Raw genomic sequence first — 21,591 nt, 5'->3', positions numbered from 1 at the left:
GTTGTCAATCATACTAGTTGAATCAATACCCAGTTACCTAATCAAAATGTTTTTTAAAAAGCCTGCACATCAACACACCTTAATTACATACATGAATGAACTGCTCCAATAATATACCCAGTTTTTTTTCAGTTTATATATGTATTATGTGCACATACATGAGAACCATAGGGAACTATATTTTAGTGTGAATAAATTTAGTAACAGAAGCTAACCTGTCCTGTTGTTAGGGAGGCCAGTGCCTAAGTAAAGATTTAGAACACGTTCTAATCTTTCCAAAAAAATATGGTCAAAAATTAGTAATAACAAATCTTCTTTAGACTCCTGTACCAAGATCAGTTTACCTTTGACCTAAGAAGTTATCACTGTGGTCCACTCTACACGCAGACAACAGATGGATACTGTATTACATCTACAGTGGAACCTTGATGTGTCGAACTCGGTTGTGTCGAAAACTCGGATGAGTCGAAGTAACTTCTTGGTCCCGGTAAAATTCCTGTTTGTTTAATGCTTAATTACCTCTGATGAGTCGAACTTGGTTGATTTGAATACACGGTTAAGTCAAGTAAAATTTATAGTCCCGTCGCAGTAAAATTAATGTAAATTGACCCTGATGTCTCGAACTTCGAAAGTAAGAATTTTCGAAAGATGCAAACTTATGATAAAAATTTAAGTCAGATGTATTTCTTATGTTGACTAATCATTTTCAAAAGACATTAAAACAGTTGAAATAACATGTTAATGACCGCTAGTTAACACCTTTGTTGATCGTTCAAGCGGAATGTTAGTGTGTTGAACATTTTGCACCTGAGATAAAAACGAAACGAATTTAAATGACACAAGTCAAGATTAAATGAATCGTAAGATTTAAAACTCATTAATTACTATAGATAAAAGGATTAGGACAATTATAATATGGGGACGAAGTCCCCTATTACAGTAGAAAATTCAATAAAAAAAAAAAAAAAAAAAAAATCGGGAAAATTTCCCGAATTTTTCATTGTACTAATGAACTCAAAATCGTTCAATTTTTTTTTGTTGTGTTTTTTAATTTCCGGATCTGCGCAGAACACATAACTCTACTTCCTTCTTCCGGTCTTGTTGTCGTGAGACTTTGATTAGTCTAGTAAAATATAGGAACTCAAGGAACACAATACCAATATTTCATTTTTAATCATTCTTTGTCTTTGGTATGAATAAACGTTAGGCCTACCTGATGCATTGCGTTTCTTTGTTTACATTGAACATGACGTCATAACTTAAATAACCTAACAACAGAACCAAAATCGGAAACGTTACGGTCATGACGGTATTTCCGTATCTTTTTTTTTAACAAATATTTAAAATACAAAAAAAATAATTTAAACAAACTTCGTCCCCATTCACAGGTAATGCCTGCCTCATATTAAATTCATGATAATTTAATGTAAAGCAGACGACCTCATCAGAGACAGTTAAGAACTTGTTTCGTGCCGCGAGTGATTTCATAATTTATAGCGACATTTGTGTAGACTATTGATTTTATGTGTGCATGATTTGTATCTGTACTTGTGTTTTTAATTATTACGAAGGACCAAAAATGGAGATTGAATACACAATTATCAGATTATAAAGTGTCATATAGAAAAAAAAGGCACACTGTTCATTGTATCTAGTTTACACAAATCTCATACCGTATTTCATGCATTCAAAATTTATGACGACACATTCGAACTCGGATGAGTCGAACCTCGGATGAGTCGACTGTATTAGCATCCCTAGACCCTAGGCCTAGCTGGTCTTCCAGGACATGGAAATGGGACAAAAATCGTCAAAATTAACCCTTCTTGCACCTGATAACCAATGATGAGGTACAAATGAATCTAATTGTCAAAAATATAATGATAAGAAAGACAAACATCACATTAACAGGGGTATTCCACTTGAATAATCAATAACCTGATAACGTTTTGAACATACTCATGATACATGACATTTTATGTCATTTACCTTCCTCATGATCAACAGTTATTTTTTGTTATTGTTTGGTCTTGCTTTTTATGGTTGATATTTCATTCAAATCATTGTATCTCGTTATATAGTTTAACATTTCCTGAATATCTAAAAATAATAATATAAATGTATCAACTTGTTTGAGGTAAACATTGACCTCTAGCTCTACTATTTTTAGGAAATGCGTCGCTAGAATGATGAGAAAAGTGAATACCACGAGCATATGGTTAATACACATCAATTTACCATTATAACAACGGTCCATAATAAATATTTAAGCTACAAAATCCTAGAGAAATATTTTGTTGACATGTGTCATCTGCAAAATTTACACTTCCGGGTACTCCGGACTTCAAAATATAAAATATATTTTATAAAAATTTGATTATACGATTTAGTTTTTAATTGTTTGATAATCATATGCTCTGTCTGTACTTTTTCCCCTCATAAGATAAGCTCTGTTTTTATTTCTTATGATTTTATTTTAATTCACTGCTGTCCTACGAACGGGGTCGTGAACTTTGTCGCCAGGCACGCTTTGACAGTCACAGTGCTATTGTTTTGGTGTGATAAACTATGAAATTGACCAGATAAATAATAGATTCAGAGGTACATAAGATCAGTCATGTCTTTTCTGCCAATTTGAGAACTGTCTGTAATATTCTAATTTAGATTATTTATTTTAATCCCAAACAAAAACTGATAAAATAGAGTTCTTGGATACTTTACTTATAAGAAGAAGGATGGAATGCATCAAATTCACGCTGAGTGGCAGCCCAGGTAGCCCAGGCTAGTAAAATTGCTCTCGGGCCTGTAAAAATCATATCTACAGGCCAACAGAAACTAACTAAAAAATTTCAAAAATTGTGGGCCTGTAGATTTAAAAGTTCGTCGTGAAGACTGTGACAAAATGACAAAATATTTGTGCTTATGAGGTTTACCTGGGCTGTTTACTTCTATACCACCACTAACTTATATATATATATAATGTGAGGGTACACAAATTGCACCTATTTTGACAGTTTTTTAACCTACAGTGGAGTCCCCATGGTTTGTGCGGGTCGTGATATCGTGCATAAGCTAATTTCATCATATCAACACAGTAACACAAATAGAATCGATCTTATTATTGTTTTAGCCTTCCGAAGGGATGAAAAAGAATAAAATTGTTAAGTTCGAGAGTTAATAACTGCAATCCAGTGATTTACCATATAATTTTGGCTAATTTCCATTAAAAAAATCAGATAAAATTTGTTTTATTTAAGTCAAATTTATATCAGATTGAAATATTTTTTTGCTCTGCGTCCTTGGCAGTGCGCTTGGTTCAAACTTGGCTATATTTCGTAGTACAAAATCTTTCCTTTATTAAAAATTAGCTATTTTTGGAAGACATGCGCGAAATCACCGGACATTGGAGGAACTCCCAGAACAGGGGTTTCCCTCATTTTGAACACGCATTGCACAAAATTTAGAGGATGAAACCATACAAACAGAATATTTTATAAAATAAAAGTATGTTATGAATGTGTTCACATAAGTCTTAGGTGCAGGGATACACCGGACTGCACCGTACATTTATTTATGCTCCAGACAAAAATTTCCATTATGATTTTATTTTGGAGATGTATAATTATTAACTATATGGTTTCACAGTGACACCAATTTAATTTTGAATCCTTATTAAATCAAAGAAAAACTGGCCTAAACTGACCTCTAAATGGTCCATGATTCTGTAATGAGGAGTACCCAAATTACATCCATGCTAAAATTTGCATTGTCTAAAGTCGTAATAACAGTTCTTTTCAAATATTTTGAACAATTAGATATTAGTTCATGATTACTCTTCATTTTTTAAGAAATGGATGCTTGTAACATATTGTATTTGCTAATTTTAAAAAGATGACCTTTCGATGACGTCGCATGGCGACGTTTCCGTACATTTTATTTTTTCGGTAACGTACATGTACACTTCATCTGTAGATAAGTACTATGAACATTTTGTGTATACATTGTATCTAAATATATTTACCTATGTTGAAAGACGTGCATAGTATCAAATTATAATAAAACAAATTGTTTAGTCTCTAGGAAAACATGTTAGATTTCCACTGCTGTTTTTGATAAATGGATGCAATTTGGGTACTTAGAGCAATTTGGTTACCGTGACGCTATATATAACTTATTTTAAAAACATTCTAACTTACATGGAAAAAATGACAAACTTGGTCTAACATGAGCTTCCAATTGTGCACTTTCCTGTAATTTTTGTATGCCTTTGAGTTTGAGGTTGAGAAAAATCCTTCAAACGAGGGATAAACCCCTTGAAGTAATGACAATCCCTATTATGAGGGGTAAATTTCAAATAAGAAACATTTTGTTTTCCAAAACAAAAAGCGTTAAGTTTTTAATCTATGGTACAAATTTGCAGATATTTACATTATTTGAAGAAACTTTTCCCAAAGATCAATACCTCTTTCTGGTATAATTTTGACAAAAAATGTCCAACAGATGCTTAATCTTTAGTTTTCTATGTTGTGTCTTGTGTACTGTTATTTGTCTGTTTGTCTTTTTTCATTTTTAGCCATGGCATTGTCAGTTCATTTATGATCTATAAGTTTGACTGACCTCTGGTATCTTTAGCCCCATTTTTCCTTTAAAATATTTAGTCACAATTATAGCATTTGACATCATAATTGTTAGCGGGTATTACTTGATGTCAGAATCCCAAATTCAGCTAATACAGATACCAAAAAGTTGCATTAATTACATCTTTTAGTGACAAGTTACCTTTTAATGTCAACATGGTCAAGAAGCGCCAAGAAATGGGTCTCATTGGGGTTTAAGAGTAATGCAGGATTCATATTTTTTTTGTAAGTGTGAGATGTGAATTCATAGGTCAAATTATTTTGTGTGAAAATAGGAGATGAAGTCTGCTGGGACACTTGAAATTACAAGCAATATTATTACAGTGATAAGTGGGATACAGGATTCTGCCAAACTATAAGTGGGATCCAAAATCATGTTTTCTCTGTAGATTACATCTTAAATAATAAAATAGAGTATGGAAATAGGGAATATGTCAAAGAGACAACAACCCGATCTGACAAAGAGCAGAAAACAGTCTGAAGCCACCAAAGGGTATTCAACACAGCGAGAAAACCCTGCATCCTTAGGCGGATTTCAGCAGGCTCTACACAATAAACTATCAAACAACTCACTGCCATATATTGTAAGATTCCCAATCATGATTGAGGAGGATAATGGGAGACTTTTTTTGTCTTTTTTTTTTAAATGAATGGAACTCAAGTTAAAATCTCTATGCTATATATCCTCAAGACATTGATCAATTAAATTGAACATTTGTTTCTGATGATGATTTCAAAGGATTTTGCTTATTATCATACATTTTATGTGTTTTTAAATTGTTACATGTATATGAGTTTATAATCTTTTAATACATGTACCTGGAGATAAGAGAATACATAGATATTTGGGAAACATTATATAATAGGTCATCACCATTTATATACAATGTACATGTACATATGCATGTATAAATTGTATTCAAAACTCTAGGTTTTGTTCAGCGCTTGCATGCAATTATCCAGCATGTCTAAATTTATGAGGGTGTTAAGAAGAACTGGTGTATTTTATTAAAAAAAGGAATAAAAAGCTGAAATGAACTTTAAAAATAATTTTGTTCATAATAAAAAGTAAAATCACAAAAATACTGAACTCTGAGGAAAATTCAAAACGGAAAGTCCTTTATCAAATGGCAAAATCAAAAGCTCAAACACGTCAAACGAACAATAACAACTGGCATATTCCTGAATTGGTACAGGCAAATGAATGAATTATCTAGATCTGTTTTTGCCTATTACAGAAAATTTGGCCATAGAAAGGCAAGAGGACAGTCATGTATTTTTACTGACTATTAAACAGAGAAGTCACATTGCAAAGAGAAATCTTTAACTTATTCGGTTTTATAGTATTTTGTCTTAACTCCTGCATTAGGAAGATAATAACTATCAGGTTTATTTAATCAGTTTTTTAGTATGTCAACAGTCATCAAACTTTGCATGGAAAAATCTTAAACAAACAACCGTTGTTCAATATTTTTTTTAATAAGAACTTTCTAATTGATTATTTTAGTAAAGGATTTTATTTTAAGGTATTAACAACCCATTTTAAAATTAAATTACCCCTTTCTAACTCACTAAAGTTGATTACTTCGTGTAAATATTTGATTTTTTTTAATTCAAAAGATATAGTTTAAATTCCAATAAAGTAACTTTAACTTTAAAATTTCATTACATTGTATAACTCAAAATCATAAAATTAGATTTAAATGGCAATGTTGCTACACTTGACATAAATACTTCGAAAAGAAAATTTATGCATTAAAATCGATGTGCTTTATTGACTTAAATCCTGACTAAAATGACATCTAATGTAATTTATATATGTTTGTAACCATATTAAATATTTAAAAGGAACTTCTGTAACTATAAAGTTTTAAAAGAGATTATTTTACTCTGCCTGGATATAATATTAAATTGTACTGTTAACAGGTAACTTGTATATTTAATGTTTTATTTTGTTGTTTTGTTCAAGTTTTTACTTTTTGAAAATTTATTTGTTCTATTATATATCATGTGTATAGTTTAATCCGTTTAACACAGTTGTATTATTTTCATGTAAAACAATTTTTGCATATATATATATATTTGAACAGGAATGAGTAAAAGGTTTTATTGATTGGACAACATTTCTCCAGTCATGCTATTAAAAGTAGAGAATTAGCTTTAAATTATATAATAGTGAAATGACCATTTTATAATTGTTCATCATCTATGTCCTTTACATCAAATTTCGTCAAGGGATAGTTTTTTGAACTCAGTCTTAAAATAAAAGTTTTTTTTTATTCAAAAGTTCTTTCGAAGATAGAGCTTGTGCATGTTTACAAGTGTGTGAATGAAAGTGGTGTGTTTAGTGTATTTAAATGTTAATGAGACAGAAAATGTACAGGACATCTATATGTGTAGAAGTCAAGATATGGTCATAAACAATAGACAAATGGAAAGAAGTTGCAATTTTGTAGGGCAACCAGAATGAAATGCATGCTCAATCTGGTCATAATGAAAAAAACATTCAGAAAATCAGGATGCCTCAAGGAAGATATTTGGAAACTCTTTATAAACGATACTGAGAGGCATTGGCATTAAAAAACAGACATTTTACTGATATGTCATATATGATTAGCATCTCTATAAATTATAATTTGGTGCATCTGAATGAAGGACATCATATAACCAATTTCTATATTTGGTATCCTAACATGTATATTTATTATTTAAATTATTATATTATTTTGGGGCCCTATAAAGCTTGCTGTTCGGTGTGAGCCAAGGCTCGGTGTTGAAGGCGGTACCTTAACCTATGATGGTTTACTTTTATAAATTGTTATTTGGATGGAGAGTTGTCTCATTGGTACTCGTACCACATCTTCCTATATCTATGATCAACTTTTAACATTTCATGACCTAGCCGTTTTGGTTTTTAATGATGATCATGCTGATGATTAAAGATTCAGACATTTGTATCACATTTACTATGATCAGGCATCTATTATACGTGTACATGTACATTTGTTTTTACTTACAGATGGATATGAAGGGAACCTTGTCAGCAGAGAAAGTGCCATTTACAAAGGAAAAGAGTATCCTGAATGACATTGCTCAGGAAACCAAGGACAAGCCTGGCTATGGAAACCTTACTGAAGAAGAACTTATGGAGAAAGTGGAAACTATACTGTTGGAGAGAATAAAAAATGGAGACAAAAAGGCTTATTTCCAGCTTGGATTATTTTATTATGAACAGGTAAAATATGAATTTAAATGATTTGAAAAATCCAGGATCTATTTTGAATTGCAGAATGACAAAAATAGAAAGAATATTCAATTTATGTCATTCATAAAATGCCATCAAGAGAGATTTTTTTCATGAAATATTTTGAGTGTTTGAATAATGATTTAAGCTTTGGTTATCCGTTGTTTCGGATTCAAAGGCGATCATAAAGATTTATGATTTCTAGATGCGTTTATATTATTAACTATACATGTTTCTTTAGAATCAGTGTCTTTAAATGCACTCACTGGTACAGTTTGATTTTCAATATGATTTCTAGTAAATGATATTAAAACATGTATTGTCCCTGATGTATTTGAATTCTGTAAGAAAAAATGTTCTTACTTTTTAGTAATAAGACATGTCAATTAAACCAGGTTTCATTTTAAAAGGCAAACCATTAATTTCTTCCATTTAAAGGAGGCCAGAGGGCACAAAAATTATAAGATTTCAGCAAAATTTAAAATATTTTTTTCATTACAAATTTTATTTATCACACTATAAGTTATTACTTTATGATATGGTACAAACATCAACCAAAAAAATCAAATTGATTTGGCCCCATTTGACTTTTAAAATGTTTATACCATTGAAAAAGCTCCAAATTATCTCCCTTTGTTGCAAAAATGTCATTTTTTTGCATTAATTTTGAAATATCTTTTTAAACTTATCGATGACCTATATTTTTTATTATAACTTTCAAATAAGCTGTTCTTACTCTAAACACTTGAAATATTTAAGCCATTTCTGTAATTTAGTTCTGTTTTTATTTCAATTTTACCTCTATTTCTCCCATTAGTTCAACAGAAAAGAGTACCTTAACAAAAATGCATGCTTCTTTCGAAGTCAGATTGTGAGCTTAAATGAAAAGTGACCACATTTTTTTTTAGTACAATGTATATGATAAAGTTCATTTACATAAGAATATATAGCAAAATCCTGTATTTAAAAAAAAATATTATTTACACCAGCGAGCCCCCTTAAAGACCTTACTGAGTATATATTCTCAATTTATTATGTCGTACCTATTAATGTTGCAAGGCTTTAGGTTTTCTGGTCTTTTGTCTGTTTGATAGTCCTTCCACCCTGTATCAGGTTTAAGTTTTTTAGTCTAGGCACTTAACAATTAATTTATGGTATAAGAACTTTTAAAACAATCTAAGAAACATTGATTGGAATATCATTATTTTTTGCAACAATTTGTATAAAGAGCATACAATGATCATCAAAGAAAGTAACATTGGGTTCCCTTTTTGAAGAAGATACATGTATTATCCACTGAAACTGTTAAGACTGCAAATGGAATAGGCTTTGATTAAGAACAGAATGCATATGATTTCCTAGGTTTATTTATTAATAATTCTGGGTTTTTTTTATATATAGGATATGTTTGAGAAGGCGAGGACGTATTTTGAGAGATCTAAAGATTTTGATTACCAGTCCCTGTACATGCTGTCATGTATGTTGTATGATGGAATTGGTGGAGAGGCTGATGAAGTAAGATATACAGTTAAAAGAACTAGAGAAACAAAATCTGAGAGCATGCAGTGTTGCATTTTTGTTAATTACTCTTATGGAATTATATATACAGATATATATGTATAGGTTCTTAAAAGGAAATAAAGTATTTACCTGATTTACTGCTATCTTATTAAGATAAATTTTTATACATTTGATTGATGATTACTAAAACTTGCATTAGTGCAAAAATGATACACAGAGTAGATTTAGCATTATTGCTAAAAAAAAAAAAAAAAGAGTTGTGCAATGCTGCAGGTGAAAATGATGCGGATGTCTATTTGGAACTAAAGTACATATAGTGATTATATACTAGAGATTCTGTTTTAAAGGAATCAATCATTCCCATATAAAGTGTCAAAACTAAGATATCACTATCTTATGCATACAAATCTATTTCTTTCATCTAGTATGTTACATAGATAACTCATAAGTATGCTTACAATTTGATGAAGAAACACTTGCAAAATCAGTAAATATATATAAAAAAGTGTTCTATAGGTTTATTTTTGCACTTAACTTTTACAATATTTCAGGACTACTGTAAGGTTAGTTATGATAACAGTTTTTTTTTTATGTACTATAAATAACACTAAAGACCTGCTGTTATTTCAGAGACCAACTATCTCTTATGTAGAGTTATCACTGTTTTTGCATTATATTTGACTTAAATAATACTGTGGATTCATTTTTATTCGTGGTATACCAATTTTCGTGGGTTTCGTGGGTCACAGCGAACCACGAATTTAAGAATTCAACGAAGAATAATCAAATCAATAATAAATATATCGAATATCAGTAATAATTTACTTTTAAAATTGATTAAAACTGTTCATGGAAAATAACTGCAAGTTGTTAATTACTGTGTCATAGTTAAGTTTACTAGTGTTTGAAAATCAATAGGATTAAATACGGGGATATTGCCCCTAGGTAATATTGTTTATGACAGGAACATTTATTTTCACACCTTTTACTTATATGACTGTTTATTATATCGTGATTAGGGAAATGAGCTTTCAATTATAAAGTTTTGATTGTCCTATATAATTCCGACAAGCATTTATAAATTGTAAAACAAACAAATAATTAGTTGTCTTTGTCCATTATTGTAATAGAAGTTTTCAATGAACACTTTAACCTAAAATGACCAAGCGAGGATTTTGACAGTTCAAAACTTTTTCAATGAATTTCTTCTTTTTTGTTTGTTTTATTATTGATCAAACCAATGAGGTTATATGATCTCTTAAATCAAAAAGAATTCACGAATTACGTATTTTATTTTATTTTTTTCGTAATCAGCGATCCACGAATTTACGTATACCACGAAACGTCTTTTTTTCTCTATCCACGAAAATTGATACCCACGAAAATAAATGAATCCACAGTAGTTACTAAATCAACCATGTAGCTTTACTTATCCCCTCCACATATGTTTAAGTTTATTATTAGCTCACCTGGCCCGAAGGGCCAAGTGAGCTTTTCTCACCACTTGGCGTCCGTCGTCCGTCGTCGTCGTCCGTCGTCGTCGTCGTTAACAATTTACATTTTGAACTTCTTCTAGAGAACCACTGAATGGAATGGAACCAAACATGGCATGAATGTTCCTTATGAGGTGCTGACCAAGTGTTGTTACTTTGTAGCCGATCCATCATCCAAGATGGCCGCCAGCGGGGGACTTAGTTTAACATAGGACCCTATGGGAAATGCATACAAATGACTTCTTTTAGAGAACCACTGAATGGAATGAAACCAAACATGGCATGAATGTTCCTTATGAGGTACTGACCAAGTGTTGTTACTTTGTTGCCGATCCATCATCCAAGATGGCTGCTAGCCGGGGACTTAGTTTAACATAGGACCCTATGGGAAATGCATACAAATGACTTCTTTTAGAGAACCACTAAATGGAATAAAACCAAACATAGCATGAATGTTCCTTATGGGGTGCTGACCAAGTGTTGTTACTTTGTAGCCGATCCATCATCCAAGATGGCCGCCAGCAGGGGACTTAGTTTAACATAGGACCCTATGGGAAATGCATACAAATGACTTCTTTTAGAGAACCACTGAATTGAATGAAACCAAACATGGCATGAATGTTCCTTATGAGGTGCTGACCAAGTCTTGTTACTTTGTTGCAGATCCATCATCCAAGATGGCCGCCAGCGGGGGCTTAGTTTAACATAGGACCCTATGGGAAATGCATACAAATGACTTCCTCTAGAGAACCACTGAATGGAATGAAACCAAACATGGCATGAATGTTCCTTATGAGGTACTGACCAAGTGTTGTTACTTTGTTGCCGATCCATCATCCAAGATGGCCGCCAGCCGGGAACTTAGTTTAACATAGGACCCTATGGGAAATGCATACAAAAGACTTCTTTTAGAGAACCACTGAATGGAATAAAACCAAACATAGCATGAATGTTCCTTATGGGGTGCTGACCAAGTGTTGTTACTTTGTAGCCGATCCATCATCCAAGATGGCCGCCAGCGGGGGACTTAGTTTAACATAGGACCCTAAGGGAAATGCATACAAATGACTTCTTCTAGAGAACCACTAAATGGAATGAAACCAAACATAGCATGAATATTCCTTATGGAGTGCTGACCAAGTGTTGTTACTTTGTAGCCGATCCATCATCCAAGATGGCCGCCAGCGGGGGACTTAGTTTAACATAGGACCCTATGGGAAATGCATACAAATGACTTCTTCTAGAGAACCACTAAATGGAATGAAACCAAACATAGCATGAATGTTCCTTATGGAGTGCTGACCAAGTGTTGTTACTTTGTAGCCAATCCATCATCCAAGATGGCCGCCAGCGGGGGACTTAGTTTAACATAGGACCCTATGGGAAATGCATACAAATGACTTCTTTTAGAGAACCACTGAATGGAATGAAATCAAACATGGCATGAATGTTCCTAATGTGGTGCTGACCAAGTGTTGTTACTTTGTAGCCGATCCATTATCCAAAATGGCCGCCAGGGGGGGACTTAGTTTAACATAGGACCCTATGGGAAATGCATACAAATGACTTCTTTTAGAGAACAACTGAATGGAATGAAACCAAACATTGCATGAATGTTCCTTATGCCGTGCTGACCATGTTTTGTTTCTTTGTAGCCCATCCATCATCCAAGATGGCCGCCAGCATGGGACTTCGTTTAACATAGGACCCTTTGGGAAATGCATACAAATGACTTCTTTTAGAGAACCACTGAATGGAATGAAATCAAACATGGCATGAATGTTCCTAATGTGGTGCTGACCAAGTGTTGTTACTTTGTAGCCGATCCATTATCCAAGATGGCCGCCAGCAGGGACTTAGTTTAACATAGGACCCTATTGGAAATGCATACAAATGACTTCTTTTAGAGAACCACTGAATGGAATAAAACTAAACATTGCATGAATGTTCCTTATGAGGTGCTGACCAAGTGTTGTTACTTTGTAGCAGATCCATCATCCAAGATGGCCGCCAGCAGGGGACTTAGTTTAACATAGGACCCTATGGGAAATGCATACAAATGACTTCTTTTAGAGAACCACTGAATGGAATAAAACTAAACATTGCATGAATGTTCCTTATGAGGTGCTGACCAAGTGTTGTTACTTTGTAGCCGAACCGCCATCCAAGATGGCCGCCAGTGGGGGACTTTTGAATGAAATTAAACATGTTCCTTTCCTTATCAATGAGGTTGTGTTGTCACTTTTAGCCAAATTTTATATTTTTTCATATGATTTCAAAAACCCAAGTAGAATCAGGTGAGCGATACAGGCTCTTGAGAGCCTCTAGTTGAATATAGCTATCGCATATCCATTTCATATGTACTGCAGGGTTCATTTGACCTTAACCTAATTTTCATGGTTCATTTTTCAAGTTTTGAAATATCTGAGATATTTTAATAGCAAACTAATTATAATGGCTAACAGGACATCTTTTCAGAAATGGTTAGATTTAAATAAATTTTGAACTTTGAGAACTAAATCTAGCTTACCATAGAATCACAAATTTATGATAGGTTTTGCAAACGTAGTATATTCACATAGTTTGATTTTTTTCACCTAAATTTAGGTTAACTTGTATTTATTAACAGTTATCTAATACTATATTCATTGTTTGTTAAGATCAATTCCAAACAAAATTAAGTAGTTATGAGCAATTAGGTTTGCTTATCTAAAAAAACCCTCCCTAGCGATTCTTCTTAATAACCTTCATGAACTAATACTCTTTTTACTGCAAGTTACAAACTTCAGATTTTACCAGAATTAGGTGTCAAAATATATACCAATTATGAAGGTATATTTTAGCTGCTAAATCATAGCTTTCATCGTCCTTGAGATATTTGAACAATCTGCTGACCATATATATACACTTGCAGCAAGGTATATTCAAGAAATCAATTTCCAAATATACTTACCAATTTGAGGAACGAATCTCTTCAGATTACTAGCTTACCTTTAAAAAATATTGATTTTGAAAAAGTTTTAAATCCTTACACTCAAATTATACAACCACCTCAAAGAAAAAAATATCTAAATTGTTCAATTGTTTAAAAAGAAATGACATAATTTCAGTCATTTTAAGTTTTCCTTGTAATTGAAAATAAATTGGATAAATGGCCACATTTTTCTGAGATGGATATCTACTTTTGATATTCTATTTTGACTGCTGTGAGTACAAATCTCATCTTAGGGATGTTAAACTTTTAAACCTTTAATATGAGAAAAACATATGAATGATAAAAAAAATAGATTAAATGTTTCAAATTGTGCCATTCTTTAATTTTGGATTATACTACATTGTTTATTTATGTTAAACTAAGCTCTATTAATGTCTCAATTACCCTGAATTAGCTATTTTTGTAAATCACATTTATGTCAAACATTGTGTGTCTTCATAAAACTGATAGCTTTCTCATAAATTACAGAAATGTGCAATAGAATATTTAAAGAAGATTGCCCATTCAGATTCCAGACAAACTCAACATATTAAAAGAGCAGCACAGTTTAATGTAGGGAGAGCTTTCTTTGAAGGATATGGAGTTGGTAGACAGTCTGATGAAGAGGCAGAAAGGTAAACCCTTGGGAGATAAACATTTTCTGATTATATCAATGTATCAGATTTTATAAATTTTATGGTAACCTTCAATATCAATTATAGCAAGAGCAATTTGTTTAAACACTGGCTTTAAAAATTCCATATTATCCTTTTACAAACCATTTTACTTTACAAATACATTCATGAATGAAAACATATATATATTCTCCACTCTAGTTGCAATTGAACAGTTACATTCCTGTTCATACCACAGACTGGGTCTATGCAATGTTAATTTCTTAAATGACTGGCTTTTAAAATCTGAACTTTGAAATTCAGTATGTTATTAAAGGATAAAAAGAACATATATAAATACATTGTTTTTAGATATAAAATATATATTTGTGCTTGCTTTCAAGTAGAAAAGCTTGACAAGCCAAATACTTCAATAGTATCTAAGCTTTTTCTGAACTGTAGTGCAAAAACAAGCAATACCAGTTGTTTTAAAATCCTTGTCCTCTGGTCTTTGGTTGGTTTTTTTTCTAAGCTGGAATCATTTCACATACATATAATTTCCTTATTTTCATATAAATTCTCTTTTAGAAAATCCTAAGAGTAGGGAAAACAAGAACACCGGTGCATACAAATTTCCCTTATTTAACCTAAAAAATGCAAGATTGCTACCCTTTCATAACAGAGCTGCAATCTAATGTACAATGCACATTCTTCTGCTTTATTTGGTCCCTAGCGGAAAGTTGTGTCTTTAATAAACATACCATATGATATATCTCCTTATTTTTATATTTGTATTTAATTTGTCAAAAGTACATACTACTATCTTTTAACAAAATGTATTTTAGGTACTGGTTAATGGCAGCTGATGATGGAAATCCAAAAGCCAGTATACTTGCTCAGACCATATTAGGGATGTATTACTCACGTGCTGATACTCAGGATCTTAAGAAAGCTTTCTTCTGGCATTCAGAGGCTTGTGGAAATGGAAGTATTGAGTCTCAGGGCAAGTTTTTACATATTGACACGTTTTAAGACAAAAATTCTCAGATAGTGGAACATTTACAAGCAAAAGTATAATCTTAAAAGAAGAAACAGAGAACACATTTTGAATCACATTAACCCCAGAAGAACCTTACAAATAAAAAATAGTCCACTTATACATGTGTTGCTGCCTGAAAAGTCAAAAAAGGGGGTCTTGACAACAATGACAAGTAAAAAGTTATCATTGCTTCAGGAATAAGCCATCAAGACAAACATATTATGCAATTATAATGAGTAATGGAACATGCATAACATTTTAATTTTAGTTTTAGTTGAATTTTTGGGGATATATGGGAGATAACCCAAATTGAACTATGTTACATTACCAAAAACAAACTCCTTATACTGCTCTTACTTCTGTTACTTATAATTTATGTATAAGTTATATCACTTCTCCAATTAATAGCTAATAGAGCATACTTTATGAATTATGTGTTTTTTAAATGAGTGAGAATTGGATGTCACTTGACATCAACCTACTTAATATGTGTTCTCCTTGAATATATTAATAATGAAATAAAAATTAAAAGAATAATTAAATTTGAATCTGAGGTTTTGCTTAATTTGGTTAATGGTTATTGCAGATTTTCTAAACACATTATTTTTCTATTCCAGGTTGTTTAGGGATAATGTATGAATTCGGAATCGGTGTAAAACAAGATATGGATTCAGCATATGTTTGTTTGAAGGAAGCTTCCGATCGTGGAAATGTGTACGCCATGGGAAATCTAGTCGGTCATTATTACAGGAGAAAACTCTATACCAAAGCTGCTGATTTAGCTTCAAGGTTAGTTACTGTGAATTTATTTATGTTTGTGAGTGCCAATTTTCATGGATTGAAGAAAACTTGCATTTTCATGGATATTTGATTTAATGGTTTTGCCAATGTCTGTGTACAAGCCAATAGAAAAGTTGTAAATTTGTTGAGCATTTAGATTTGTGGTTCACTTGTACCCACAAAACCTGTGAAAATTTGTATCATACAAATTATAATAAATCCGCAGTATGCATAAAGGTCCAGATATTATTCACTATCATTTTGGAATAAAAGGTTACGTTTGGAATTTTGTTTGACATTTAGATATGTTTACTTAATCACTTATTAAAAAAAACCTTCAGATTTCCCAAACTTCAACTTCAATAAACCTCTATTAAATTTTACAATCAAATATAGAAATCATTAAATATTTTGGTTAGAGCAAGGCACAATTATTCCCAAATATTTTAGTATGATATATCTATATGTTTATTAATTGATTTTAATTTTGCCTGACCTATTTTTACAGAGTTGCTCAGTTCCATGATGTTCCATTACTTTCCAATGAAACTGGCTGTCTACCTGGTTACATTTCTAAGGGCATTGCTTTGGGATGTTTTTATTATGCTCGGTGTTTACATGAAGGACATGGAGTCAAGAAAGAACCTGCTGATGCCCAAAAGTATTACTCAAAAGTAGGTATTGTTCAAATGAATTTGTATTTTGCTATATTTTTTATTGCTCAACTTTAATGGATGTGACCTTGATAACCATGGTGCATGTGAACAAAATTTAAGATCATAGACATACAATGTTTGTATTTTTTTTTAGAATTTGCCATGTGTTTCTATTTCTTTATTAACATTGTCATTACAGTTGTTACATGATTCTTTTATAACATTGTTCTTTCAGAATCAATATAAAAAATATTGACCCTCAAGTGCACTTTTGTATACCTTTTTTCAATCATGATTGTCACCTCACATTTGTACTGTTTGGTGGAAGAAGTTTTTTAAGTTGGTCTTCTGGTCAAGGTCACTGCATACAAAAAGTTATCAGTTATTAGAGTACCAAAAGACAATAATTTTTTAGTTGCACATTTCTAAAAAAAAAATGGTAAGAGAGAAAAGGATTCCATTTGAAAAGAAAGTTCATGCATGTACACATGTTTTATAGTAAAACAGACACAACTGAGACTTGAAGTTAAATGCACACATAATTAGAGAATTAAGAATTTTCAAATGTTTGAAATTTTTAACATATTTTCGTATATTTTCAGTCTTATCAATATGACCCAGATGTTTGTGCAAGACTACAAAACATTACTCAACATGGGGTTATATAGAACAATTAACAGTAGAAACAAGTATACTATTCCTGCACCACTCAAGATAAATGAGGAAATTACAAATAGTTTCACTGCCTTTCCTTCATGTATGAATGATTTGTGATGAGAACTCAGGTTATTAGATGGATGGCAGCATAAGATGATTTCTTTGTTAAATGTGCATGTCTGATTTAAACATATAAAACTGCATAATTTTTCCTCATTAGATATTGATGTGGCTGTTTTCAGATTTGAGTTTTTATGAGTTTTAAGTCAAAATTTCTGAAACAGTAAAAATTATTGAAACTTATAATTTCAAAGCATTGAGTTATCAATGTGAATTGTTTTGCTGAACATACTTTAAAAGATGATATATCATTTGCCTAAGAGAAAAAAAGTAAGCATGCATGGTTTACATGATCGAAACATTACCAATGTTTACCAATGCATATTAGCTTTTATGTTATTACTTTTATTATTGTTATTTGATTTATTGCTGTGATATTGTTAAGTTTTTGATATGCCCAAGAGCATCATTATAGCTAGAATTTCTCATTGAGATTTTTTTTGTCTCCCCAAAGTATTGCACAATGGAACAAGTTTCATCTAACACTTCAAAGATAGATGGTTTTCAATCTTCAGCTTTAATTTGTATTTATAGTTATTGTATTTGAGTTTCATTTTTCATTTCTTCTTTTTTCTTGGTTAAGTGGTTTATTTTCCAAAATAATTCTAAGCAGATATATATGTATGATATTTTTAACCATGATTTTGTAATTAGCTGTGTATATTTCAAAAACAGATTTTGATCACTAGAAATTAAATTTTCAGCTAAATTTGCCAAGGTAACATGATTATTTAAATCTGTATTATTACTGGTTTTTTTTGCTTAATAATAAACAATTCTGTCATCTTTTTGATTATGCAGTTCATCTTCAAATAATTCATCAATTCAGTTGACAACATACTTATTCATATCTGCATTAAACATTCATTGATTATATAAAAATGGCTGTTGTACTTAAAAGGCAACTTAAGTGGCACTTTATTTTGCAGATTTTAATTCATTTCCATGTTTTTGTATGACATATACATTTTTGGGGGATATTTGGATATAATCTTGTTCAATAAATATTGTATTATAAAGAGAAATATATATGAATTACTATGTAAAGTATATTTTTTTTCATTTACCCCTTCATGGTGATTGTTGTCTTTGAATAACTAAGTTCGCCAAATATTGCTGTGATTTTGACTTCAGATTCTGTTGTGATTTAACATTATATTTTTATGATATGATTATGCCAAACTGGTCTATGAGATTTAAAATAAATTCTGTGTCCAATAATAAACTGCTGAGAAACTAATTATCGTATGTGCAATTTATTTGTATAGATTTTGATATTTACAAGAAGGCTGAAAGTTTAGGCTAATGTTAAGCTGATTTATTTGTGTTTGTTTTATTAAAATAAATATGTGAGAAGTCATTTTTGGCTCAAATATTAGCATTACTGATATTATTCCTGGTTACATGTTAATATAAGTGTCTACTTGTCTCAATATGATTTTTGAAACTTTCAGAGTGAGGAGTTAATAAGTTATTTTGTATAGATTTTACATTTTTCAATTATCTGTATTGATTGGTTGCTATAGTATATAGGTCAGTATGCATTCTAGTACTTTAACATGTTGTAAAAAGTTTGTATTTTATTGGAATGAAATGTTGTTGGGTTTTTTTTTGAAAAGAAATGTTTCCTGAAAAAGATTTACTTGTAATTTCAACTTAAAATTCTGTGTTTAGGCTCTTTAAACTGGTATAGACTGGATTTTGTTTTCATTTAAAAAAAAACTGAATTTCATATATCTTTATATGTACCATATCACTAGAAATATTAAAATAAATTGTATGGCTTCATTTTGGAACAAAAATAATTTTATGTAAACTACCAGGGGTTGGAAAATGAAGCAAAAAATTACCCATAACAACTGAAGGTTATTTTTAGAACACTTCTTGTAGAAATAGGCAGAATAGTAGCAATGACTATTGTTGCTTTCTTGTTGTTTCAACAAATTAGTGTTTAGTTTACAAACAAATCAAGCTGAATTATCTCCCCTAATGTAAACACACACCCCTTACAAAATCATTATTTTTGGATTTATGAGAAAGCATTTTACTATGATGTTTGAAGGAAACTTTAATACAAAATTAATTTTATATCTTTTTAAGAACAAATTTTGATATTTGAGAAAGATAAGACATGTTATCAATTTTCAATTTATTTGACTATTTGGGAAGAATAGCATGGTTGAGAAAGATATCCAGAATAGTGGCCTCCATATATGTTTGTGTCAAACAATGTCTATCTTACTGAATGATGTGACTCTCTTTTACTATTTTTTTTTTTTGAAAATAAAAAAATGGAGTTTGAACAGACTTTGTAGAAATAATTGTGACTAAGTCAACATGGTCATAAACAGAATTAAAAAAGTCTGAATGCATTCAGATGTAATTTAATTTAGTTTCCCTTTCTATATAATCTCTAAAAACTAGATTCAAATATTGAAAATACATAGGCATTTGTATACGATTAACTAAAAAAAAAATTAGAATTACTTCCAGTGCAAAACTTATTCTTTTTACAGCATATTTCTTGAAAATGGTATTGTAAATATTATCATATTTCACTGTAGTTTAATGAAAATCAGCATTTTATAATTGTATAAACAATGTGATATTGACTGTGATATTTGTTTTATTTATTAAATATATACAAACTCAATCATTTCAAATTATTAACCTTATTTCTATCCTATTGAAACCGAGAAGATACGATAAGATAGATATAGGAAGATGTGGTGTGAGTGCAAATGTGACAACTCTCCATCCAAATAACAATTTAAAAAAGTAAACCATTATAGGAGAGCCATTATATAGCACTTGAAACTGAAAAAAAAAAATGTTGTAATTGACATATTTAATTAAAATGGCTGTTTTACAGATATTAAATGGCCTCACAGTGGGATTTCCAGTGACACTAGAACAATAGAAAAGTGACTCTTCTTATGAAAGAGATAGAAAAGGTCAGAAAAAAGGAGAGACAATTAACACACAAAATTTGATATGCATAGGTATGAATATCTCTTAATACACGAAACCATAAAATAACTTTTATACAACCCCTATAAGTAAAGTATATCACAAAGTTCAATTTGTTGATATAGGATTTTTTTGTTTCCAAATACGCTGTTAATTAAACAATTTATTATTCAACATAGGGTGTATAAAAAAACTGCCAATCTCAACTGCATATTTTTCTTTTTTTATTTGAAAAAATATATATCAAACCTTAATGTAGCTTTCTGAGTATCCAATTTTTAACGTGTTCCAAAATGTAGTTTCATCACAAGAATTTTTCAAAGTTGGGTCATTTTGTCTATAAGAATGTCGACAAGTGTATTGTTGGGTCAACTCAATATGATATAATCAATATACTTGACAAATTACCTGTGAAGTGCATATTAAAGTACAAACAGTGGCAGTCCAAGAAAAAAGGGAACGACCATTTAACTTTAAAAAAGGGGGAGGGGTAAGGATAACAGGACAATCATAGCTTATAATTCTTAAACCGTCTCTGCCGTCCAAGTTTCCAATTTCTTTAGAATGGAAACGTGTCAAACCCCCAAGGTTGGACACTTGCCAAATATGCATGTCCTAACATAGCTTAAAACGGTCATGAAACCTTAGGTTAAAATTTAAACTGCATCCTTTTTTTAAATGTCGATGATGCCAAAACACATAAAATGTTAATGTTCAAAATTGAATTTACAGATCAACTTTCGTAGGTCTTTCCTGTCCCTCAGTGACTCGCATTTTCTAAAAAAAAAAAAAAACACAACACCTAGCCAGTTCTTTTGAAACGTACTTCGATAATTATTGTGCCGTGAAAATGGGAAAATTAAGTCTAGCGGGACACGGAAATTAC

At 31.1% G+C, this 21,591-nt stretch overlaps 2 protein-coding genes across 2 annotated transcripts in view; one reads left to right on the top strand and one right to left on the bottom strand.

Moving 5' to 3' along the window:
* The window catches only part of LOC143072963 (armadillo-like helical domain-containing protein 3), a 42,469-nt gene extending 40,136 nt beyond the window's left edge, over positions 1–2,333 (bottom strand). Inside the window, exon 1 of the mRNA XM_076248145.1 lies at positions 2,239–2,333. The gene's annotated coding sequence lies outside the window, so the exon portion shown is untranslated. The remainder of the gene's footprint in view (positions 1–2,238) is intronic.
* Positions 2,334–2,499: 166 nt separating this feature from the next.
* On the top strand, positions 2,500–20,388 carry LOC143072962 (LRP2-binding protein-like). Its single transcript, XM_076248143.1, has 8 exons — positions 2,500–2,601; positions 7,657–7,872; positions 9,283–9,396; positions 14,359–14,504; positions 15,329–15,486; positions 16,140–16,311; positions 16,811–16,976; positions 17,561–20,388. The coding sequence occupies exons 2-8, from the start codon at positions 7,657–7,659 to the stop codon at positions 17,624–17,626; spliced, it is 1,038 nt and encodes a 345-aa protein (XP_076104258.1). The 5' UTR covers positions 2,500–2,601; the 3' UTR covers positions 17,627–20,388.
* Positions 20,389–21,591: the final 1,203 nt, after the last annotated feature.

This window comes from Mytilus galloprovincialis, chromosome 4 (genome assembly GCF_965363235.1).
Source record: "Mytilus galloprovincialis chromosome 4, xbMytGall1.hap1.1, whole genome shotgun sequence".
Lineage (NCBI taxonomy): Eukaryota > Metazoa > Mollusca > Bivalvia > Mytilida > Mytilidae > Mytilus > Mytilus galloprovincialis.
This window is presented reverse-complemented; position numbering and strand designations above follow the sequence as displayed.

Excerpts from the sequence above, each read along its gene's own strand:
- LOC143072962 (XM_076248143.1), top strand. The coding sequence starts at position 7,657 with ATGGATATGAAGGGAACCTTGTCAGCAGAGAAAGTGCCATTTACAAAG. Across the intron at positions 14,505-15,328 it reads TCTGATGAAGAGGCAGAAAG|GTACTGGTTAATGGCAGCTG; the intron begins GTAAACCCTTGG and ends AATGTATTTTAG. Across the intron at positions 16,977-17,560 it reads CCCAAAAGTATTACTCAAAA|TCTTATCAATATGACCCAGA; the intron begins GTAGGTATTGTT and ends GTATATTTTCAG.